This window comes from Abramis brama (genome assembly GCF_963993115.1).
Source record: "Abramis brama genome assembly, chromosome: 10".
Lineage (NCBI taxonomy): Eukaryota > Metazoa > Chordata > Actinopteri > Cypriniformes > Leuciscidae > Abramis > Abramis brama.
The window spans coordinates 18,898,220-18,923,528 of record NC_139972.1 but is presented as its reverse complement, the minus strand read 5'-3'; the positions used below and the strand labels follow the sequence as shown (position 1 = coordinate 18,923,528).

The window sequence follows — 25,309 nt, the reverse complement described above, 5'->3', positions numbered from 1 at the left end:
CCAATCAGAAGTGGTCTTCCCCATGGCCCATTTCCTGTTAAGGAGTCACTACATTCAAATGATATTCTGAAGGGGCTTAGGGAATAGGGATCACAAAAAATGTCCAACAAATAGACTATGAGCCTCATCATTTTGTGGATTTGACTTTTCTTTGACAGTACAAAGTTTAGGCCTATTGACAAATCGGTGTGTTTTGATGTTTTTTTATTTTTTATTAGCATGGGCCGCAGTGGATGTGAGCACGGAAGACAGGGTGGATGTATATTTAAAAGACCAGGCTACGATCCCCTGTATGTACACTCTGAAGGAACCAGCAATGATGATAGTCTGGTTTACGGTGAGAAACAGGCATATTCACATTTTACAATAACTTTTGTTTTACAATTACCACCCCAAAAAATCTGCTGAAGTATCTTATTCTTGTTATTGTAATGCAATAACTCAGTACAATTACTCATGCAATGTATACTTATATTGTTGTTTACAATTTTTTTTTTCAAAATGGTATGAAATATTTACAATAAATAGAAAAACAATTAATGAAGAATATTTCCAAAAAAAATATATATATTTTTGCAGTTTTTCACCCAAATAACCGCAATAGAAAATACAAACAAATCCATAGACGTACAATAAATGTGGAAATCTGAACATCACTATTTTTGACTTTGTACAGAAATTGCCAGGCAAGGACCAAAGCATGATAAGAATCTACTACTATGATAATCAGACTGAGATCATTGAAGAGGGCAGTGATTATGCCGGGAGGATTCAAGTCAATCACTCTCATGACGCTCAGAGTGGCGTCGGAAGCGTCGTTCTGACCATTGACACGGTGGAACTGAGTGACCAGAGGGAGTTCATCTGCATGGTGCACAATGTGTTGAAAGACAGTGGAGAAGGACACACTCGTCTCCAAGTATTCAGTAAGATAAAACAGGCTTGTCCCTGGTAGAAGAGCCTGGCCAGGCTGAGGGATCACCATCATATGCTGACCTATTTTTACCTTTTATCCTAACACTAAACCGCTCTCTCTTTTAGACTCACCATCTCTGCCTGTGGTTGAACTTACACACACAGGGATTTCTGTTACTAAAAAGGAGCCATCAAAGGTAGAGCTCAACACAACCACTTGTTTTTGAACATTTTCATGAACTTTACATAATTGTGGTATTTTTACTCAGGTTGCAAATTGTAAAGTTGACGACGGGTATCCTAGACCCAACATCACATGGTACAAGGACAGATTCCCTCTCCAACCCTCAGATGGTGGTAAATACAGGGTCATTCAGTTAACATTCTACAAAACAAAATGTGATTTTATTTGGCAATGACAAAACCCATCTGCATCCCCTTTAGAGATAGACATCAAGGAGTCTGTGACAGTCAAAACCAGTGGCCTGGTCGCAGTTGAGAGTAAACTTTTCATGAAGGTCATAAGGGAAGATGAAGATGCCATTTTCTACTGTGAGGTCCAATACTTTGTCCCTGGTGCATCAAAAATGGCAGAGTCCAATCAAATCAAAATCACAGTTTTTTGTAAGTCTTCAGCCTATAATAACTTTTAAGAGCTAGTTCTCACAAAAAATTAAATAGTCATCATTTACTCATCCTCATGTCATTCCAAACCTGTATTACTTTCTTTTTCCTGTGGATTGACAGCAGAATTATAATTTTTTTGTGTGTGGACAGTGCTCTGTGTTGCCATCTATTGAATCTACCAAGCACAATGCACAGTGTCTTACTATTTCATTTAATCATTTCAGACCCTACAACAGAGGTAACACTGTCCATAAATACACCCGACAGGCTTATAAAAGAAGGCGACACCGTGGAGATCCAATGTGCGGGAAATGGAAAACCTCAGCCCATTTTTACTTTCACTTTCAAACATGAAGAGGTAATATAAAATCAAGATGTAATCATACATGTTATGTCTGCCTAACTGAATACATGAAGTGTACAAACTTCGGCTAACGTTCTAGCAAGGCTCTCTTAGGGTCATGAACAAATATTCTGCCACTGACGTTAATAGAATGATCGTTCAATTTTATCTGGTCTTTAATAATGTTCTCAAAAACGTTATCCTTACATTGTTTGTTGGATTTTTTTCTGAAATGTTTTAGTTGGACGTTCGTCTAACGGTTTTTAAATGTTACTACTTCTTCAAAAAAGGATTTTATAAATGTTCAGAGAACATTCAGAAATGTTTTCTTAGCTTAATGGGAAATTAGCAAAATGTTCCCAGAACATATTTTTGTTAGCTGGGATATGGACATTACTTTGACAAAAACAGAATACTTCCTGATTGTAATGTTGAAACATGCATTTTCCGTGAAGCTGCTTTGAAACTAAATGTATTGTGAAAAAAAGCGCCAAACAAATTAACTTAAATGTCAGCTGTTCTGAAATCTGTGTCAACCATGTGAACATATTCATTTGATCACCTGCAGTTCTGGAGTACATTGTGGTTTTAATTATTTTCACTTGTCAATTTCAGATAAAGGCTAAAGAGGATGGAATACTGATTCTGGAAAACGTCACGCGATCAGACAGCGGGACGTATGAGTGCTGGTCATTTGACCCTGACACAGCCCTTGAATTTGAGGACTCCACCAATATCACAGTACACTGTAAGAGCACGTTCCTCAGCAATTTTGGTGAGATTATGTCGGCTTTTCTCTCCATGGTGAGCAACACTTTTTTTTGTCTTTTTTAGATCTGGATCATATTGTGGTGACACCAGCGGAGACAGTTCTGGACCAGATGCAAGATCTCACCTTAACCTGCAACGCCTTGTCTTCTTTACCCACAAACACAACATGGCATAAGGTACAACAATAAGATGGACTCAAAAACAATCACATAAATGATCTCATTTATCTATTTTAGGATGCTAGAAATACATTACCATTCAAATGTTTGGAGTCAGTAAGAATCTTTCTCTAATACTCTCCAAGGCTTCATTTTATTTGATCAAAAATAATAATATTGTGAAATACTTTTACAATTAAAAAAAACACTTTTCTATTTTAATGTTTTTACGGCAAAGACGTTACTCCAGTCTTCACATGTTAACATGATCCTTCAGAAATCATTCTGATATGCAGATTTGGTGATCAAGAAACATTTCTTTATAAATGTTAAAAAAAGTTGTGCTGCTTAATATTTTTGAAGAAACCGTGATCATTTTTTTTCCATGATTCTTTGATGAATAAATAAGAACAGTTCAAAAGAACAGCATTTATTTAAAATAGAATTATTTTGTAACAATATAAAAAACTTTACTGTCACTTTTGATCAATTTAGTGCATCACTGAATAAAAGTAATAATTTCTTTAAAAAAAAAAATACTGACCCCAAACTTTTAAAAGTGTAGACTACTAAGATTATTACACCGAGACCCAAATCAAGAGTTTTAAAACCCAGACTTTAAATAATAAGACTCAATTATAAACCAAGACCACATTTACTATGTGTTCTTCAAAGATCACAAAACCAAGACACAAAATCAAAATTACAACATAAATAATATCCAGAATGAATACAATAAATCTTCTTTCTCTTGAAATGCTCAAGTTTGTAAATGTATCTAATTGACGGTGTATTTCAATACAGGAAGGCTATTCAGAAGTGGAAAAGAGCCATGTTTTGAAGTTACACAATGCCTCCTATGACACCTCTGGGATGTATACGTGTGAAGTGATGGTCCCTTCCCTGCCTGAGCTACGAGAACAGAAGTCTGTGCAAATCATTGTGCGAGGTGGGTTTGTGTGTGGCTCAGGTTTTGCTTACTAACCCTAACCAAGTGCACATACAAGGATAGTAAAACCTGAAATCAGGAAGATTTCTTTCAGGGTTTGTGGTTAGAAAATTTCATTAGCTTAGTATAAAAACATCATCAGTGTTATAGAAGAACAAACAAAAACCAAAAATGTTTGCTTTCATGACTAAAAATGTCTAAACCTGTTTTAGGAAAGCCTAAGATAGAAGTGGATTCGACCAATAATGCGGACCGTCCTGTTAACCTGTCCTGCTATGCACAAGGCTACCCAATCCCCAATATCACCTGGACCATCTCTGACCGACGGGTATCCTTACATCACTCTGTTTCTGACCAATCAGGGACAATTCCAAACATCTTTTGCTAGTAACTCATCAGAATTTAAGGGTAGTTTCATTGTTAGCTCATTCATTGTCATTTTATTGTGCAGCTGTGAGTGAAAACATGCTTAATCAGTTTCTTTTTAATGGATATTACCTTGACAATTTATATATATAGACTGGCAAGCCTGTCCCTGTGCTTAATGTGGAGACCCAGAGTACAGACACTGCTGTTTTCAGCATGATCTCTGTGAAGGCTACGTCTGCACTCACAGCCAGCTGCAGAGCTGACAATGAGTTTGGGACAGATGATGATTCTCTCAGCATTGATGCAAGTGAGTTTTTGTTTTTGGACTATATGATTTCCTCTACTTAAAATGTATATTCCGTTTATGAATACTGTTACCACATTTGAAAAAACTAGATTCATCTTTGTCACATATTAAATCTAGTTCATGCAGTCGGTATCATGGACAAACAATATTCTTTTTACAGAATTGGAATGTTAAAAAAATATGTCTATACACTAAAATGATGGGATGTTTTCACACTTCTGAGCGCAGTTCGCATGATTTTTGGCCCATATGTGAACACTCCAAAGGATCCTAGACCCCTTTAAAGCGAACCGAACCGAGACCATCTTGGGGAGGTGATCTGAGCACGCAATCTGAACACAAACCACTCTGGGCTCACTTGATTTTTTTTCGTTCACGAATCCCAATGTAGTTTGGTCATCAGATGCCTCCGTACAAATCGGCTGTTCATCATGACTGCTTCTTCTGCCAGATCTCTACAAATTATTCACAACATACACTTGTTTATTGTCATTTCAACTGTTTCCAAACTGGAAAAACCCTTAAGTGTCGGTACATTTAAAATAACACGTTTCTATTTTAAGATACATATTTTAAAATGTAATTTATTCCTGCGATCTAGCAAAAGATGTTTGGAATTGTCCCTGATTGGTCAGAAATAGAGTGATGTAAGGATACCCGTCGGTCAGAGATGGTCCAGGTGATATTGGGGATTTTCAGCATCGTTACTCCAGTCTTCAGTGTCACATGATCCTTCAGAATTCATTCTAATATGCTGATTTGGTGCTCAAGAACATTTATTATCATCAATGTTGAAAACAATCATGCTGCTTAATTTTTTTGTTGTTGAAACAATGATAATTTTTTCCCCCAGGATTCTTTGATGAATAATCTTTGATGAAATTTATTTGAAGTCGAAAACTTTTGTAACATCGTCATGTCTTTAATGTGACTTTTGAACAATTTAATGTGTCCTTGCTGAATAAAATGATTAATTTCTTTAAAAAAAAGAAAAGAATTTTGTTAGTTCATGTTAGCCATTGCATTAACTATACAACCTTAATTATGAAGTGTTTTGCACTCTTGATCATTATATAATTTATATTTTAATTCATGTGATTTGAACTTTAATTTGCTATTAAAATTGTTACTTCACTGTTAGTTCATATTGGTTTTAATGTTAAGAATGTATTAGTATATAAAATGTATTAGTTTATAAATGAAAAAAATCAAGACAAAAATACATGAATTGCACAGAAAAAAGTATACGATTTATTTAAAAGTATAAATTATGCTAAAAAACACAACCTTATTTCTACCATCTTACTTTTGTAGTTGCACGTGTGACGACAACGACAACCCAAGCCATCAGCCCTAAAGGTATGTTTCTGAAGCTTTCACTCGAAAAAACTTTGAAAATTCTACATCTACTTCCATGAATGCAGCGAGTCACCATATTTAGACTGTAGCAGAACACAAGCACTTGAGAATTGATGACAAAAAGCAGTATCTGTGCCGTATAAACAGTCATCTGAGAGGGCAGCTAATGTGGTATTTATTCTGGAGGTGCAGTCAAAAGCAGTGCGTGTTTGAACACAGAGCAGTTTTACTGTAACAGAAGAAGGTGGTTGATGGTGAAAATGCTCTGATGTGGACAAAGGCAGGCTTCGCATCAGGCCTGGCTGACTGCCTGTGACCTCATGGGACCAGAGCGTTTGGCATCAGGGCAAATGAGGCGAAGCAGCTACTCTCACTTTGGGGTATCAGCTGACGTTTGCGTTCCTTATTATGGCGGTCCTCAGAGCCCTTATCTCTGAGTCTGTTTATGCCTGTAGTCAGGAAAATAAACAGTTATAAGAGCAAAATGAGCCCATCTCAATGTCAGCGGATGCTTCTAGCATCATTTTCTAACCAGATGCAACACAAGAAGTTAATAGCAATAATGTGTCTGGCAAAATATACAAGTAGCTGTATATTTTCATGTATGTGGACCAAAATTAAATAATTGACTATTAAAATATTATTCATTTTAAAATGTAATTAATGACATTTTTACACATAATTGTTAAATAATAAACCTTTATTTTTAACTGTAACAAATCCTAAAGAAATTAAATGAAATATATGGAAAATTCTATTATATATAAATTTTAAATTAAATGATATGATATATATGTTTTATGTAACTTTTTTCTACCCCAAAACTAAGACCATTGAGCTCCCTTGACCACAGTTTAAACCCCACTGGTCTACCCTTAACAAGGAGAGCAAGACACTAAAATGTACGTGTTATACCAGTAACTTCATCTAAGGGTCCAGGACAGCACCCATGGTCTAATTATAATAAAACTGATGTATTAATATACTGCCTATGTAGTAACTCAATCCCTTTGCGTCTTAGCAACAGGATTTACCATTACACCGAAACAGCCGCAGAGAGGTTTGTACTGCAGCTTTGTCATGTGTCCAGGCATGTGGCCAACGCCAGCCTAACCGCTCACACAAACACCCTTCCACGCTGTGTGAAAGCAGTCATTTATTATGCTAATCTTCACTTTAACCAAACTGGTCTAAAATTTTAGGTAGGATGGTGGCACTTACCTATCTTGGCCTTCTAGAATGAATGAATGAATGAATGATTCCAGAATGCTTTGCTCGTATTATTGCTCATACAACGACACACATCACTGCTTTTTTTTTACCCAGCACATTCAGATCACTTTACTCACAACCTTTTTGGAAATGAAGTGTTTCAGCAAAGACTTTGTATATTTCAGTTAGACATGTAGGAAATGTTCACCCAAAGTATGTCTTTCAGGCTTTACTTTAGGTGTGAGCTTTTCCTCTTATCTGTCAAGGTACTGACCTCATCCCCCTCTGACCCTCAGGTGGCAGTGGAGTGGCCATCGCGGTCATCATCATCTGCCTGCTCCTCATAGCCATACTGGGCAGTGTGCTCTACTTCCTCTACAAGAAAGGAAGGCTGCCCTGCGGACGCTCGGGAAAGCAGGATTTGTATGTGCTTTTATTAAAAGCAATTTATGAGAAATATGTTTGAATTTGTTGGTTCGTTTGATGCTGCAGAAATGACACGCTGTACGTTTAAAATCAGTGTTGTTATTAACTTAAGCTGAAATAAAATATAAATATACGATAAAAAAATGTAAACTTATAAAGCTAAATAGTCTAAAAGTAGTCGCCTTAATGTCCTAGTATCCAATGTTTAGTCCACATTAAATGTGTCTGGAGAGATGTACAATACCATCATGACAGAAAACATGAATGCCTCATCTGTTGCTTTTCTTTCCCCAGCACGAAGGAAAAGGCCAGCAAGGATGATATTGTGATGGAGATGAAGAGCGGTAAATCTGAAGAGGCGGTGCTTTTACAGGGAGTCAACGGAGACAAAAAGTCACCCACTGAATAGGTCATTGCTTCTGAGCAAAGATTCACATTACTAGCTCTTTTACAGCCCACTGAACTCAAATCCAATCTTAAACAAAACCCAAGATTTGTAAGGCTGACACACAACGTGCCACGAAAACCTGATGATCTTTCCTTTCAATTAGAGTCAAAGACTGAAAACAAGCGGAGAGACACTAGCGGCCTCTGTCCTACAGCGCTCCGTCTCAGGGTCAACCCCAACACGAGTGCTCAAAGACCTCACAACATGTCCACATTTTCCCCTCTACTTTAATTTCTATTCAATTCTACTTTTTTTCTGCCCATGTTTTGTATTTGACCCGCTAGAATCTGATTCAATATACAGCAAGCCGATCCAAAAGAGCTCCAAGTTCATCATGGACGACCCCGCTCCAGTATTTACAAAGTGTACATATATATATGAAATACTGTATATATTTAGCTATTTAAAATGCCTGAAACAACATTTGAAAGATTGTGCCTGAATATCTTTTTGATAACGCAAGTCACATCGTTGAGGGGCATTTTACAAGTGCCGAAGAATAGTTTTTTGCTATGTGCTGTCAATGCGTTTTGAACCTGCTCTCACCTCTGCCACATCATAGTCCATGCACTGAAACACTAGAGCCGTCTTCACTACTGTAAACGTTCTTCTGGATCAGCGCTGAAAAAATGCCCAATGATGAAGCTTGAGGGCAGATTCTGGACAGATACATTTGTCAGGGAAAGTCTCTGACATGTTTGACCTTTTTCCAAATATGTAAGCAAAATGTTGGGTCCATGTCATGCCTATGTTTTTTTATTATTATTAGCTATATCAAATTAAGTTCCTTATGTTCACTGTGAGAGCTGAGTGAGTTAAAGTTTGAGCTAAAAATGTCCCTATGTCCTGAGAGAAATGGAAGTTCCCTGTAGAGTTCAGCTGTATTTTGCCATTATTATTTTTTTACTGCAGTGACCTGCTGTCCTCATCTTGCACTGAATGTAAATATTAAAAGGATTACATGACCAACTTTCCCTTTTTTTTAATTTTAGAGGGAATATTAAAATGCACGTGGAAGTCTTTCATTTAACACATGGAGGGACAGTAGAAAAAAATATTTGTATACTTTTTTGGTCAAAAATCTGTATTATGTTATTAGGTTTTTTCTGATCCATATTTTGAAGTTGTACCATGGCAGGTCTTAATCCATGCAGTTTGTACCCTGTACTGTAACCAAAGCAGACCCACAGGCTCTGTACAACAGTTCTTGTCATGCATTTCATTTCCTATGGTATGCTACACCGTTTTTGTTTGTCAGTTGTATTTTTGTTAATGCTTGTTTTTGAATTGTCCTTAAATTTCTATTAAATGGCTGGTTTACTCAAGCCTTAATTGTGTCACTGTTTGGCCTATTTATTTTTGTTAATCAAAAAAACAGCCCAGATCGCAACATAGTGTTGGCCCAGATCCGGTACGTGTGGATTTCACAACGCTATGTTGCTGTCCTGGGAGCTCTCTTCTATATGCCTACAATAGTTAAAAATGTTCACTTTAAAACTATGATGAAAACCATAATTTAAGCTTTTTATGTTAAATATTTACAGCTCAATGCATCCATAGTAAAACAATATACACAGGGCAGGGGCATGTCATTAACGAAAAATTGGCAAATTCTTAAAGTGATATAGTCCAACCATATGGAAAGTGAAATTGGAGACACAGGGAAACTCAATAATATCAATTATTAAAACAATATTGAAACAAAATGAAATGTCTGGAATACTTAATAAACTGCGTTATTCACGTCAAAAGTTAGTACGGAACCATGCTGAAATTATTTTATACCTCCACCACTCCCTATATTCACTTAACTGACAAAACTAATATAATTTTCATCTTTTAAAACAGAGTTTAATATTTGATCCCAAAAAAAAAAAAATTCTTATTAAAGTGATAGTTCAGCCAAAACTGAAAATTGCCATCATTTACTCACCCTCATGTTGTTCCAAACCTGTATCAGTTTCTTTCTTCCGCTGAACACAAAAGAAGATATTTCAAAGAATATCGGTATAACCAGACAGCTGACGGACCCCATTGACTTCAATAGTAGGAAAAAAAAAAAAGTAAAATACTATAGAAGTCAATGGCTACCGTCAGCTGTCTGGTTATCAACATTCTTCAAATTATTTTCTTTTGTGTTCAACAGAAGAAAGAAACTCATAGAGGTTTGGAACAACATGAAGGTGAGTAAATGATGACAACATTTTCATTTTTGGGTGGACTATCCCTTTAACTATCCCTTCAATCATAATGGGGTTCACAATTTTTTGCAAGGCAAATTAGAAAGTGAGAGTTCTGTGCCATGCATTACTGAAAAAACAAACAGGAGAACATGATATTTGTTCTATTGTTTTAATTAACAGTATAGCGCTGTGCATACTTCCAAAGTGATATGAGAATTAGCACAAAAGAAAGAAACCCTGAAATACTCAGGCAAGTTATGGCAAAATGAGGAGAGAGCTCCCTCTTGTGGTCTGATTAGAGACATTCTAGTAAACAGACAGATATTCACTATTATGTCACTGACCAAGCCAAAGAAGCGACAATGGAAACGTTTTCCAAAAATTCACGAGGGATATCATTCACTCTTTACACTTTAACAAGGCCTTTTTCTGGGTAGCAGAATAAAATTACAGACATATCTAAACATATGGCACTGCTCACAGTAATATTCACATCAGTAAACAAAAATAAAATTCTGACATGTACAGGAATGCAAAATGAAATAAAACATTGCCATTTCCACGTATTCTATGTATAAGTAACTTAACACGCTTGCTTTTAAAGTGACAGTATCATAGCACAAATTGGTACACTGTGCCAAATATTGTACACACAAACTCACACATGTCCATCACACATCAATATCAAGAAATAGTAGTACAGTAAAATGAAATGATTAAAAAAAAAAGAAAAAAAAAAGGTGTATCTCATCTCTAGACTTCATATGTTGCAGTAAAAAATAATAATAATCAGTATTAAACCATCATATGCTTCAAGGCAACAGAAACTACAAACTAAGAGTTATCATCCTACAACGTAAAATAACCAGCTCGCCTGACCGTAAGCTCTCAAGGTTATGTGTGTACCTACAAGATTGAGACGTGGAAGTACCTGCAATGCCAGTGCAACACTTTCAAGAACACAAGGGGCTAGTAGGGAATAAACAGGGTGACATGAATCCTCGAGTCCCACATGAGAGACTCAGACTCACTTCAACGGATTACTAGTGCATTCAAATGTGCTGGTGCAATAACTTGAAAAATGAAAGGGATGATTCACCCAAAAATTAAAATTGCATCATTTACTCAGCCTCATGTCATTCCAAAACTGTATGACTTTCTTCTGTGGAACATAAGAAACTGTTAAGAATGTCTCAGTGTTTTTTCGTCCATACGATGAAAGATAATGGGGAACAATTTTGTTTTAGACCCCATTGACTTTTATTGTATGGGCAAAAACCAGCCACAGAGGGAAAAAAAACAAAACAGGTTTGCAAGAAAATGATGCTGATGTCATTGAGAGTGACTTTAAAGTAGTCTAGAATTGTTTTGACCCTGATTACGAGACAGACGTGCACTGGTTTAAAGTACGGAGTCACTACTGTAGATTTTGTTGAAATATACTATATTCCTGAGTACAAAGGGGAGATTGGGAAGAACCTTCTCCCGAACAGCAGGCGGACTATGGGCACTGCGATCATGGCTTGAACAGGGCTGCCACTGAAAGATCGCTGACGGGGTAAACACCACAGCCTCGTAGGACAAGGAAAGAACATAAATAAGGCCTTCTGCGATGAGCCCCGTGACACATTTCATCATTTCGATAAACGTAAATGTATTTCAAGCAAAACGCAACGTACCTGGATGAAAACAGACGCCCCATGTGCACACAAACACACACACACACACACATACACAGACTGAAAAAAAAACAGCAGGGCTCACACCTGCGCAAGTTGCTTCTGATTTCAAGTATGCTACATTACCAAATTACACAGAACCGATACTGTCACTTTAAAATGGGTTAAACACAGTATTCACAAATGTACATTTAAGGCTTAATTGTTTAGCACTAACAATAATAGCAGCAGTAAAGCACTTCTGTATTAATAACAATAAATCAAATAATAATAATAATAATAATAATAATAACAACATTAATAATAACAATATATTAAGGTGATCAAATGAAATGGTTTCTAAGATGAACAGCTTCATACACAAGTCCGAACCTCCCCAAGAGTGATTTTAGTCCCCACCAAATACAGAAAGTTGGCCAGGCCTTGGACCTTTATAAGCAAATACTTTTTTTTTTTTATTTTTTATTACTAAGCGGTTTCACTTTGTGTCCAACCTGTCGCCCCTTATTCTGTTAGAGAACACTATCTTTAGTAAACACACTACTTCACAAAAGTCTGTCGGAGACCACCATATTAATGACACATTCAGATTAGAGCAATTTGGTTACATGTCCCCTGACATCCGATGCGTGTACCCTTCATCAGCATGTTCCTATTGGGAATCTGAAGGACTGGCTGTCCTTAAACATTTGGGAAGTGTAATGGTACAGTACAGTTACAGTAATGCTACACAGATGTATCAAGGCTGACGGAGAGCCCATTTCCGATGCCAGCCACCACTACGCGCTTAAAAAAATGAAGAAAAAAAAAAAAGAAAGAAAAAAAAAATTGTTCACACAGTACCCTGGAGGTCAAGGTCAGGCGGAGAACGGGTTGCTTTGGGCTGACCGGTATCTCTGAAACGGGCGGCTGCGCTGTGGAGACCAACACGTACGGCATGCTACTAGACAGACGGAATATGAAAATTACACACTCAAAAACAAAATGTACCGAAGCAACACAAGTAAAGGCCATTTTTTCACACCAGTCCACTGTTTAACTGAACTCCCTTTAGCTATCCGAACTCCGAGGCCTAATACTTCACACGCCCAGATCTCTGCAGCTAACCCTGACCCTCTCCAAAATACATGTGTATATATTAACTATACTCAATATTCTGATTTATATATTAAATCATATATAAACACATACATATTTTTGTCTTTTTTGTTTATTTTTGACCTTTTGTCCCAGCTGTCAGGATGAAGAAGCCTTCGCTCTTCCGCACGCACAAAGGAGGACAGAGAATCCGAGAAGTGTTACGGAGAAAGGGGCTCTCGTGGTCACAAGAGCTAGAGCGCCAGTACGCGCTCATCTCTTCTGGAGTCCGAGATGAATGCGAGATGAGTGTGGCCGGGCCGAGACGGGGTGCTCAGAGAAGTTTCGCTATGTTAAGATATGTGCAGTAGAAGGGATGGACACAAACTCCCTCAGGATGTTCTTGGCCATCTCGATATTGTTCTGTGCAATCATAAGGGCTTTTTGGATGTCCTGATGGGAGTAGCCCTGGCTCAAGAGGTGCTCGATCTCGCTGCTGATCTGCTGGCTGGGCCCTGGACTCGCTCCGGGGGGAACCGGGCTGGGCCTGCGATCAGAGTTGATGCGGCGGGGGAGAGGCTTGGGAGGCCGCTCGGGGGCTTCAGAGGGGTCCATGACTGCCAAAGACAATTTACAATAAAATGTGTCTCTATATTTACACACTGAAGTCTGAGATAATGGTCACATTGCAGTTGCTGTTCTAAAATAAGCAAACCATTACACTCTCCTGGGGCTGAAATGTGATCTAAAATAAATATAGGTGTTAAACGGAAATTATACAGTACTATATTTACTCTGTAAATATATTTAAACTTAACAATATAACAATATAAAACAAAAGATTGGACACAGCTGACTGATGACTTTTCTCAAGATCTAAAAAACCTTTTCATGCTTAAATGCATGAAGCGATTATGTAGACAAAAACAAATTATGCCAACATATGAAAAGAAAATGGAAATGGATGAGTTGGATAAAATAAAATTTACACTTATTCATTTAGCAGACGCTTTTATCCAAAGCAACTCACAAATGAGAACAATAGAAGCAGTTAAACTAACAGTAGGACAACAATATGCAAGTGCTATGACCCTTCTCAGTTTAATCTAACGCAGTAAATGTTAATTTTTTTTCTCTTTTTTGTATAGAACAGAATAGAATGGAATAGAAGAGAATTTAAATATTATTTAAAATCTAAATAATATTAGAGGAATATATTACTTGAAAATCTAAAGGCGAAAATTAAATAAGCATTACTAAAATAATTAATTGAATAAAAAAAACTGGAAAAAAAAGATAAACACTTAAGAGATATATTTAAAACCAAAAACTATAAAAAATTGAGTAGCACAAAAAAAAAAAAAATTAAACTGAAAATGGAAGATATACAAATATTATTCAAAATATGAATACATTCATAATATTATTACAAACACCACACACACACACATGTGGTTTATGGGGACTCTCCATAGGTGTATTAGATTTTATACTGTACAAACTGTATATTCTGCCACCTAACACTAAACCTACCCATCACAGAAAACTTTTGGCATTTTTGGAATTTCAAATAAATCACTGTTTAGTAATCACTGTTTGTTTTTTAAGCCATTTGGTTCACGAGGACATAGGAAGTCTCCTCATAAATCATGTTTATGTAGTAATACCCATGTCATTATACACATTTGTGTCCTTATAAACCATATATACAAGAACACACACAGATAAATAAAAATAACACTGGGCATGACTTACTTCCGGTTGCGCCAAACTCGCTGTCTATGGAAAGACGGCTGAAGGATGAGGATGTAGGGTTAACATCTGAAAGCGTGCGTCGGGCTAGGTTGGCAGGTAGATGGGGCTTGGGGTAGTCATAGCTGTTCTCCTCCTCCTCCTCCTCCTCCTCCTCCTCACCACATGCACCAACAGGATCCCTCAGGCCATTAGAGCAGGTCAAAGGAGGCAATTCAGAGTAATCTGAACAAGGACGGACACACAGTATTTCACATGGCAGAATATACTGGCAGACTGTCTGTATGAAGATGAAGATCTTCACACATCACAGTACCTGAGTCTCTGGCCTGTTGTGGTCCAGAGGTGGTGAGGGCCTGGGCTTGGATATTGTACATGGCTTCATACATCTGTGGGCTTTCTGACTCCAAATCATAGAGCAAACTTCTAGAGAAGTAAACGCTGAGTTTTAGTACACAGACAGAGATTGATCTTTTGGTGCTCTGCACGTCCATGGCTGGTGAATGAACTTTACCTGGGACTGAGAGAAAGTGGAGGAGGTGGTCTGGGCACAGCCTCCCCTGCAGCAGAGGGCAGCACTGGTCGAGAAGATGGAGTCATGTACTCCGACTCCTCATCGTTCTCAGAGGCGTCCTCCCCTGTCTGCGACTTAACTGCTGGAAGAGGCCTGTCAGCACAGGACGAAGAGTCAACACATACATGTGACTGCTTGCTTTTTCTAACAGGTTTATAGTGCAGAAAGTGAGGGGGCATTTTTATTATTGCTACAGGAACAAGTGGACATGGCAAGATTTGGGTTTTGTCTGCGATATATACTGCAATATGAAAGAATACAGGAAATTTCACCAGGTGACTTCAATAGCTCTTTTTTTATGCTGAAAAATAACTTTTTACATTGAAGAGTTCCTTTTAGGGTTGAACAATTTGAAAAAACAAAACAAAACAAAAACTACATTTTGGTGTTTACATTTGGCTTCACTCTTTACAAGAACAAATTCAAACCCCTCAGTAACCATAAAGTCAACAGAATAATAATAAAAAAAAAACATAAGACATCCCCACAGCTTTTGACTCATTCAATACGACTATAAAATAATGTTTTTATTGTGATTAAAAAACATTAACAGAATAATACATTGCAATTATACAATTGTAAAATAAAATTGAGCCTTTAATACAAAAATAACATTACCAGCAGCACAAGAGATTGACTAATCGCATTAACCATATCATGATTTCGGTTTTATTTCGATATATTTGATGCAGCCCTAGCTTTTATGTTGGGTTTGTGGTACCTACCTGATTGCCAAGGAATAGATGGCATTAGCTGAAGCAGATGGCTTTACTTTCGGGTTGTCGTACTCCGACCCAGAAATGGATGATACGAAACTCTGCACATTGAGCACATGAAGGTTAGATATAAATAAATAAAAAAATCGAATTGGGCTTATGTCATGGTGTAAATATGGGATGCGTGTCCTCACCAGCTGGTGGTCAAGGCTGGGGGGACCATTGTTTCGTGGGCCTTCTGTTCTTGCGTCGAGCGTGGAAGGAAGTTGGAGAGGCAGAGAGTGTCTGTTAGAGAGTTCTCGAGATCCGCGAGACTCTCCGCTTGCTGGTGGCTGTGATGGGGCTTTGGGTACGGGCCGGGAGTTCCAGTCCGGCATGTTGCGGTTAGGAGGGGCAGGAGGCAGTTTGTCGCGAGGAGGTTCTCCGGGTGTACTGGGGAGAGGGCGTCTTGGGAGCCGGTTGTCAGGGCCAGTAGGGTGAGGTCGGTCTGGGGGAGGAGGTGGCGGCAGGTCCCTTAGAGCCGGGGGCAGCGGTAATGGCTTGTCCTTGTGATGGGATGGGGCCTGGATTGTGAATGATAAACTAGATATCAAAACTGCAATAGCACCTGAACATCCTGCAGCGTTCTGCTACTCCTAACTCTAAAATTTCCTTCTGAAGTGTTTAAAAAGAATGCTTAATACATTCCAAAATGAGGTACAGAGGGTAAAAAAAAACTTGGCAAAACATTCCGCGCAGTGCATTTACCTTGGATGTGGCCCCTGGACTAGAGGCCCCGGGAGGGTTGGTGGGTCTGAGAGGAAACAGATCCAGCCGAGGAGGTACTGGGGGAACGACGGCCTGAGGGGCGACTGACAGCGGTGAGGGTGGCCTCTCCACCTGAAACAAGCCAAAGCATTCAGCATACATCTATACGGATTACTGATGCTAAATTCTTCAGCCATCATTTCAGAGCCGTTACAGCGATCTGTAGCTGAGGAATAGTTATTTGGTTTGGATTTGTGGGAATTCCTATATTCAACTTCAAAATAGGAGCATCAAACACATAAAAAATATATATATTTACTGAGGCAGGTGACAGCTAAATCAATTCTGTTCACTGAAAAACAGGTTAAGGTGTAGAAGGTGACTTTTTTTGCAGGTTTAGCAAAGCTGAATGGTCCATAATATCATTAAGAGAAAGTTATTCTCACTTTAGAACCGACCAGCTTGCTAATCATGAAAGGAGAATCCTCCAAACGATCATCATCGTCATCGTCGTAGCTAGGCGAAGGGGCTCCCTCGGCTCCAAACATGCCTCTGCAGCCTCCGTAGGAGCCTCCGCTATTGGGGTCCTTGGGATCAAAGGGGTCAACAACGATGGGCTCGGTGCCCTTAATTTCACAGCGACAGAACGGGCAACCCTGTCCTTCTGATTCCTATGAGAGAAAAGAACCGAGAATGAAGAAAACATGCACGTGTGTCTAAACAGATGGATGGCTGTAGGTTCTTCAGCTTTACCTGCCAGGCTGTGAGACAGGAAGTGCACATAAGGTGGCCACAGGGCTCGATCTTCACATCCTTGTCATTCTCAGCACAGATCTTACACAGCTGGAAGGTGGAGCCCATCTCACAGTAGAGTTCATATTGCTCCTGTAGGAGATGAATGATGGATATTATCCAGATGAATCAAGATTCAAGATTTAGGTGGCTGACTGATAGAATGAAAACAAAAACAGACCTGTGTGACTTTGATATGGTCTTGAGGCGAGGGCTCACACAGCCCTGTGAGGTCAGGGTTCTGAGTGCGGCCATCTGGGAAAAGGTAGCTAAATAGGAATAAACAGTGTGTAAGATACACTTAAGATCTGAGAGGTGTGACATTTAATGCTTCATTACGCATCTAAATGTGTGAATGGATGATCTCTGTGCTGAGTTTTAGACTGAGCCGGTGTTTTGACTTACAATCCTTCCCTAAAGCCATCGATGAGGGCTTGGAAGAGGGGTTTGTTATGAGGAATGGTCTGCAAGATGTTCCCATCAGCCGTGACATAACCGATAGCCCACTGGCCGAGCCGCGTACAGCTCAGCCTGAAGATATAGCTGTAACCAAGGGTAAAACGTGACCGTTACAACAGACAATTACGACATGAGTTAAAGGAAACAGGACAATCTAACAGTGTCAGATCAAGCCATTGCTGAGAAACTGGTCTCAGTGCATTAGTGTTGGTCATATGATTGCTTTTCCTTGCGATGAGAGTGCTTGTGACATCATGGTACTTTTACAATACATCTATTGATGGGAGGTACCACGCTGTCCTTCGGTCCACTGAGAGGGGGGATTCAAGCGACTAACGGTGCATGTAACTCCTGTCACTGTTTGTGTAAGAGTCGCAGATAATGCTGCTGTGACTCTGCTGACGCCACGAGCACGTTTGAATGAAAAACACTTAATGGTTGGAGCCAAGATCATCGAATAATGAGATTAAAGGGATAGTTCACCCAAAATGTTTTATTCTGCCATCATTCCCATCTTGTTGTTCCAAACGCATGGTGTCCCATACTTGGAATTTGTGCTCTGCATTTCACCCATCAAAGTGCACACACACACCCGGAGCAGCGGGCAGCCATTTTTGCTGCGGGTTGACTGGGGGTTAAGGTGCCTTAGCCAAAGGCACCTGAGTTGTGAGTAATGACAGTGGAAGAAAACTCTGTTCATTCAGGCCACAACTGCACCCATTTGACTTGATTAATAAAATATATATTTTTTTAAAATAAAGTTTCAAAAAAAATTAAACTCAAGAATTAAAAACGTTGTTTTGCCATGTGATACTGCTGATATTGACATTGTGGGCAAATATATAAAAAATAAAAAGTTAAAATAAAAAAAACAGATAAAACAATGAGAAAAAAGATCATAAAATAATAATCTTTTTGTAACTTAAAAAGTTAATAGTGGTTTGGAACGACAGGAGTCATTATCTAAATGACTAGATAGATTTTTATTTTTGTGTGAACTACCCCTTTAACAGTGACATGTTCATGGATGAGGGGTGCGGACGGTATGTGCATTACCTGCCGGGCTTGTGGATGAATTTTTGCAGACGAGCTTTAACTTCATCATAGGTAAGAAAGGCCATGTACCCCGGATGAGTCACTGCCAGGCTGTTCCAGTTTCTTAGCAGTGACGACCATGGCTACATAAAAAATAAAAAAAAATAAAGAGAAGATACACAATTAGGTTTTTTTTCACACTGTGAATTTAGTGGCATGTAAATAACTGACAGCAAATATACTCTTATATTTTATACACTTCTTATAGTCTAGTCTTTTTTGAGATGACCTCTAATATCCATTTAAGAGATGACTAGAATTCTGAGTCATAGAGAGACAGAGCATTTTGGGGATGGTGTGGTGAGTCACTATGTATGCCAGTGACACCAGAAAACTAAATGAACTCAGATCGCTGTATATAAACATCACTTAATATCAGTCCAATTAGATGCCGATGTGAAACCACACCTCACAACTGAGATAAAAATGTGCAGTGACGCATACTGACAAATTTAAAACACACATCAGTCTTCTTTCCTTTGCATAAGTTCATCCAAAACCACAGGACTGTTGCAATCAGTCACAGTTTATCAATAGAGACAAATTGTCAATATATATTCCGTCAAGGGAGGAGATGACAATATTTTAGTTCAGTGAGACGGTATTATTTCTCAGAAGCCAATTTGAAAGGACGTTCATGTCATCAAAACTGGTACTTCCTCTCACTGACAAACACTTCATAGAATATAGACATGTTCCTTTTTTTTTTTTAAATTGAGTGCGCTGAAACCGATCGACAGCTTGCCCACGGCTTACGTATGCAAATTTCTATGTCTAAAGATGTCAAGCAAAAACTCACTTTCCGATCTATAAAAAAGTTTATTTTCTCTTTGAAAGTAATTTTATCAGCTCGACTAAGAATCACAGAGCTCTAATTGAAAGTTTGGGACACAGACGGACTGTCGTCTACACTTGAAGTGTGTGATGCAGTATGCATTCAGTCGACGGATACCCCATTTTGGTTTCGGTTGAGCTGCAGTCATTTTATTTTTACTGACTGTTTGGAATAAAATGATCTACAAATATCATAATAACTACGATGGATTTAATTTAATGCTGTAAATATGCTAAAGCTAAAAATGAACAGTAAGACTAAAAGACCATGATCCACCATGTTTGTTTGTTGAGAACATGTTATGTAGTGTCTTATGTATCATCACAGTCTGTGGAAAAGTGGTCTCAGACACCTCAGAGCGGGCTGCATTCATTCACACATTTTCAAAACGCTTTGTGCATCACCTGACACACCCCCAGACACTTATGTCAAACAAGTAGTTGCAGAGCAAAAATGGATCAACCAATCCACATAGGGACTGACAACTTTTCCCCTCTCAGATTACATATTATCATTATTAAAGATCTTCAGTATTTACTACCATAACCCGAGATGCCTAATCATGCTTGTGTACGCTGAGCAAACACATTAAACAAAACCGGTTTTCATACTGAGGTATCCGTCTCACAAAGGTCCACTCAGGCCCTGTTTACACCTGGTATTAAGATGGGTTTCGGTCGATTGGATCACAAGTAGAAAAGGTATACGAATACCGTTTACATCGGGTGTTTCAAATTGCCTCTTTTGTCCACTTTCAACCACTTCTGTCCTGATTTCTTTGAGGGGAGGGTCTATGGGCCAGTAAATGTATGTGTTTTTTCAGATCTTTCGATATAATGGACAAATTAAGCTCACGCAATTTACATATGAAGCCCGGAGACGACGGAAAAACATACGAAGAGCATCAGCTTTCGTTTCTGTTCTGACAGCCGCAAGTGCTTGGTAAGTTTTTCGTCTTCAAACCAAACTTAAAATCTTAAAAAATCTCATCTGGCTAGCGTGCTTCCCATAATGTTTACGCGTTAGGTCAGTAGGCGGAGATTAGGCGGTCTTTTGCGGCTGTTCGAACACATTCGACCACATGAGCATTTACACTACGAAAGCAATCCGGTTGAATGCATTTTCAACTACCTCTGAAAGTAGTCGAAAGTGGACAGGCTCAAAACGTTTTAGACCCCGTTTAAACCTGTATTTAGCGTCGTCCACTTGTGATCCAAAATGCATCTTAATACCAGGTGTAAACAGGGCCTCCGAGTCAAAAGGCTGTTGAACTGAAGGAATAAAAAAGCCTGTGACTGGCTGTCCAGCAGGGTGGGTTCATTCAGATGCTGATGAGAAGCGCGACCTTGCAACGTGGAGCTTCGTCAAAGAGCTTTGCGGGCTCTCTGTAAACAGCCAGTCTATTTCTGGCTGCTGGGCTGCTTGAATGAAGCAGAGGTACGGTGCAGCACAAGCGCTGTACGCTGCAGGCGAAACGGGCACAGGACCAGCCATGCCACAGCCGTTTTAAGCTCTCTAACAGACCAACATACCGACTTGAATTATGATGTGCTGTCAATGTTAGCTCGGTTATTGAATGTTTCAAAAAGGCCATATTCGATTATGGCTGCATCAGCCATAAAAATGATCTTGACCCCCCTTTTTCCACAAATTAGCTCTGAAGTGAAGTAAGGGAGGCTAATTAAAGGATAGATGTGATTAAGGCCTGTTGAGGAGAGAGAGGATGAGAAAGCCCTGGACCGCTGTGATGTCTGTGCTGGAGCACTCTGAATAATGAGCTCATTACACAGACAGCACTGTGCTGCCAAGCAGCCGTCAGATGATGCATTCAACAGCTGCTATATTATAGATTCCTATTATAAATCACAATAGTCCACTGTTCCATGGAAAAAAATCAACATGACTAGATTTTTACATTTTCTGAAGACAATGTGAAAACAAAGGCAAAATTTGTCATCAGGATGCTACGGATGGTGCCAGGGCATTGCAATGCATTTGTTTCGTTACACTAACATTCATAGTTTTGGGTCAGTAAATTTATTTATTTTTTAAATAAATTAATCCTTTTATTTAGCAAGGATGCATTAATTTACAAATTTCACTTTTGATAAATTTTATGTTATAAAAGATTTCAAATAAAGGCTGTTCTTAGAATGATGAAAAAAAACATGTTTTTAACATTGATAATTTTTTTTTTTTTTTTTAATCAGCATATTATAATGATTTCTAAAGAATCATGTGACACTGAAGACTAATGGCTGCTGAAAATTCAGCTTTTCCATTGTAGGAATAAATCACATTTTAAATACATATTTAAATAGAAAACAGCAATATTGCTGTTTTTACTGTATTTCACTCAAACAAATGCAAAATAGATTTTTTTTTAAATCTTACAGACCCCAGACTTTTGAATGGTAGTTTATACATAGATGTCAATCTTGCATATCATCTGTCAACCCATATAGTTAAATATTTGAACAAACCCCAACCCCAAGTATGAGAAATAGTGATTGTGATTTTGCCCAAGCAAGCACCACTAATTATGTGGTGCCAGTATAAAAAGTATCAAATCAAGTAAAAGAACAGAAAAACCTCAAACATCTCTGTTCTGCATTATTGTTCTCATTGGGTATATAATTAGAGCAAAAACCCCCACAGAGGTTAGCAGAAGTTGTCATTAAAATAGGTCAAACAGATCTCTCTTCTAAAGCTGAAGCAATTTCAAATTGTCTTTCGCCCCTACTTTCAGGAAATTGTGTGCTCGGATGAGTGCAGACAAGCCTGTTTGAGCTACAAAAGGCGATAAGAGGCCTCCATTCAGGCTGGCTTTCAGCCATGAGAACTGAACCTTCATGACACGCACACTCAAACAGCGCCTCCATACTCACAGCACACGGCCACAACAATAGTCATTGTCAGACCTTCCTCTACACAGAGCTCAGGGACAATGGAGCTAGTTTGTGCTTGGAGGAAGTGATGAAGTGATTGAACGGCGCACCTGGAAAAGCCTGGTGAAGATGTCAAACTCAAAGACGGAGATGTAGTCGTTGCAGGTGAGGTCAATGGTAGATTTAAGTGCCATGGCCTCCAGGCCCGAGCTGATGGGGTGAAACTCATGCAGGGCCTGCCGGAACACTTTCCAAGGCACGATGGTCCTGAAATTCAAAGAAATGTAGGTTATGTTACCAGAATCAGACTGTTTTGCTTTCCGAAAAATTTTCAAAGTCCATCTTCCTTTGTTTTTTCATGGAACATGGCGTGTTAATATGTTACGAGAACAAAGAGCACATTAAGCTTCTCACTTGTCCCCGAAGGATTTTCTCCAGAACTCTGCGGCATCCGCTTTGGTGATTCTGAAGTTATCCCCTTGAAACAGGCCGTTGGGAAAGATGGCTTTGAGCTCCGCGAGCATGTGACTGAATATCAGCGACAATTTCGTCAGGTTCCGTCTGAAAAAGAGGAAAGAGAACAGTTACTTTCACTGAGAGGTTTGATAATCCCAAAAAAAAAAAAAAAAAAAAAAAAACCAACAGCCTTAGTAATTTCATAATGATTAATTATGTCAAGATATTTGATCAAACTTGGCAAATCTTAACAGGAAATAACTGGATCTTATCAAGAGCAATAATAGAGGTAATTTTCCCCAAATCAGCACAGAAACATGTAAACGTCAGTAGATTCTGGAGTCTGGCCTGGTGATTGGGTATTTCTGTGGCCAACAGGCATAGTGAGGGAGTATCAGGGACTGAGGTGGACGCTCTGAATGCCTGCTGCATTTTTCTGATTCCACCGACTCTGGGCACATAAGCCCAAGACAGGCATGCGAGAGCAGGGAGGGTCGCGCTACACGGCAGGGGGAGGAAGTGGAAAGAAAGCCATGATTTACAGGGCAGCACAGTGGGGGATTGTACAAGCTCTCCAGCCTAGGGAATTGACATGCACAAGAGAGAGTCTGAGTGTGGCAGTGCCGCAGCTGCCTCCAAAAACTCAATCTTTACTGAGTGAGAAAAAAGGGGTGTTACAAAAACTGCAAAAATGGAGTGTAAACTACAAGGAAATGACAGTAAGCAAAAGAGAAAAATAGGTGCGTGTAAGCAATGCTTTCCTGATAACCATTATTATTAATAAAAATAAAACAAATAAATCAATTATGCATACAAATAGCCTATGCATGCATTTTTGCTACACAGTAAACTAAAACAAGTGGTTACACTTTATTTTAAGGTGACGTACATTCACTTACTACTGAGAAGGGTTAAACGGTATACTGGTACAACGGTAGTATCGCAATACTAAAACTTCAAAATACTGCCGATGCCATTGTATTTTTTGAAACCGTAGTATCATCAATACAGTACCCTGGAAATCCAGAGTTCTCGCGAGAGCACAAATTGAATTTGCTCAGCGAGTTTACTCTGGCGTCGAGTAATGATGCTCATTAACTATGCCCTTGTATCCAAGCTGCACCAATCACATCGGGTTATCTGATATAGGCGGGCCAGAGGCGAGCTAAACAGAAGACGACAGCGTTGTGACGTCGAAGTCATTAGTAAACATTGCAAGATGGCGATGAATGAACACCAGTTGTTTGAAACAACTTTGGCCGCTACAATGAACAAGTTAGACTTGGCTTTTTATCTAAAAGAGGAACAGAAGACGCCGCTCGAATCCTTCCTTTGCTGTTTTGTCGACCGGATACGGCAAGAGTCTAATCTACCAGTTAGCTCCGCCGGTAGCTAAGCGTATCGGACCATATTGTTGTGATTGGTCGTAGTGTTATCCAATTGCGTGCAGTGAGATTTTCATTAGTCGATGCCAGACCCTTAATCTTTCAGATTTGGGCCTGGATTTCCAGGCTATCAATACAGTAGTACCGTAAGAAATGTTGTATGTGCAGCAGGTACTCTATTTAAAACGTTAATTTGAACACACATGCCTGCAAAAACATTACAAAAGAGTTTTTTTTTTTTGTGCCGTTGCCTTGCTGCTGTGGCCTGTGTAGTAAATGCGGTGTATAATAAGTGCCTTATTGAGTAACATGTAACTACGTCACCTTAAAATAAAGAGTTACCAAAGAAGTACATGCCATCCAACATTTTGAAATCCCACTGTCCTCATGCCTGGGTTTACATACTCCTTTATCTATGGCTCTGGGAACAGTTGTTGTTTGTGGCAAAAGAGTGCCAATGTTCCTTCTGGTTAAGCCAGCTGTACCATGCTTACTCACTCCACGAGGACATATAAGAGAAGTTAAGCAATGGCATTTGTGTGGTGAGGCTGCAGGCCTTTGGTGTTATAAAGACCGGCACTTTCAACCAAAATGTTTGTGAACGTTCATCTTGAGGTAACCATGAGGGAGAGGAGAGGCTTTCGTTAGATTCAAACTAACTAGGGCACAGATGCACAGAAAGACAAAGCTCATGCAGCAGAACCCACTCAATCACTCACTAAAGCTGTCGTACTGAGGACTGCGTTTGTTAGCAGCACTCGGCGTCACTCTTCAGAACAATAAATAA

The 25,309-nt window shown here is 39.0% G+C and overlaps 2 protein-coding genes across 5 annotated transcripts in view; one reads left to right on the top strand and one right to left on the bottom strand.

The window, feature by feature from the left end:
* The window catches only part of mcamb (melanoma cell adhesion molecule b), a 32,876-nt gene extending 23,655 nt beyond the window's left edge, over positions 1 to 9,221 (top strand). Inside the window, exons 2-16 of one of the 4 annotated variants that reach the window (XM_084125727.1) lie at positions 219 to 337; positions 677 to 926; positions 1,042 to 1,112; positions 1,185 to 1,272; positions 1,360 to 1,539; positions 1,767 to 1,900; positions 2,501 to 2,633; positions 2,720 to 2,832; positions 3,619 to 3,763; positions 3,976 to 4,091; positions 4,283 to 4,439; positions 5,754 to 5,798; positions 6,820 to 6,858; positions 7,307 to 7,433; positions 7,731 to 9,221. In XM_084125727.1, the coding sequence (XP_083981853.1) occupies positions 219 to 337; positions 677 to 926; positions 1,042 to 1,112; positions 1,185 to 1,272; positions 1,360 to 1,539; positions 1,767 to 1,900; positions 2,501 to 2,633; positions 2,720 to 2,832; positions 3,619 to 3,763; positions 3,976 to 4,091; positions 4,283 to 4,439; positions 5,754 to 5,798; positions 6,820 to 6,858; positions 7,307 to 7,433; positions 7,731 to 7,845 (1,832 nt within the window). In that variant the 3' untranslated portion in view covers positions 7,846 to 9,221. The remainder of the gene's footprint in view (positions 1 to 218; positions 338 to 676; positions 927 to 1,041; positions 1,113 to 1,184; positions 1,273 to 1,359; positions 1,540 to 1,766; positions 1,901 to 2,500; positions 2,634 to 2,719; positions 2,833 to 3,618; positions 3,764 to 3,975; positions 4,092 to 4,282; positions 4,440 to 5,753; positions 5,799 to 6,819; positions 6,859 to 7,306; positions 7,434 to 7,730) is intronic. The other 3 variants (XM_084125728.1, XM_084125729.1, XM_084125730.1) reach the window with 3 other exon arrangements.
* A 1,001-nt stretch (positions 9,222 to 10,222) lies between these two features.
* The window catches only part of cbl (Cbl proto-oncogene, E3 ubiquitin protein ligase), a 32,846-nt gene continuing 17,759 nt past the window's right edge, over positions 10,223 to 25,309 (bottom strand). The window contains exons 3-16 of the mRNA XM_084126183.1: positions 23,096 to 23,242; positions 22,792 to 22,948; positions 18,920 to 19,041; positions 17,810 to 17,947; positions 17,586 to 17,673; positions 17,366 to 17,497; positions 17,059 to 17,283; positions 16,613 to 16,744; positions 16,060 to 16,428; positions 15,875 to 15,966; positions 15,090 to 15,242; positions 14,892 to 15,001; positions 14,579 to 14,800; positions 10,223 to 13,440 (exon numbers count right to left, since the gene is read on the bottom strand). Of these exons, the coding sequence (XP_083982309.1) occupies positions 13,172 to 13,440; positions 14,579 to 14,800; positions 14,892 to 15,001; positions 15,090 to 15,242; positions 15,875 to 15,966; positions 16,060 to 16,428; positions 16,613 to 16,744; positions 17,059 to 17,283; positions 17,366 to 17,497; positions 17,586 to 17,673; positions 17,810 to 17,947; positions 18,920 to 19,041; positions 22,792 to 22,948; positions 23,096 to 23,242 (2,356 nt within the window). The 3' untranslated portion in view covers positions 10,223 to 13,171. The remainder of the gene's footprint in view (positions 13,441 to 14,578; positions 14,801 to 14,891; positions 15,002 to 15,089; positions 15,243 to 15,874; positions 15,967 to 16,059; positions 16,429 to 16,612; positions 16,745 to 17,058; positions 17,284 to 17,365; positions 17,498 to 17,585; positions 17,674 to 17,809; positions 17,948 to 18,919; positions 19,042 to 22,791; positions 22,949 to 23,095; positions 23,243 to 25,309) is intronic.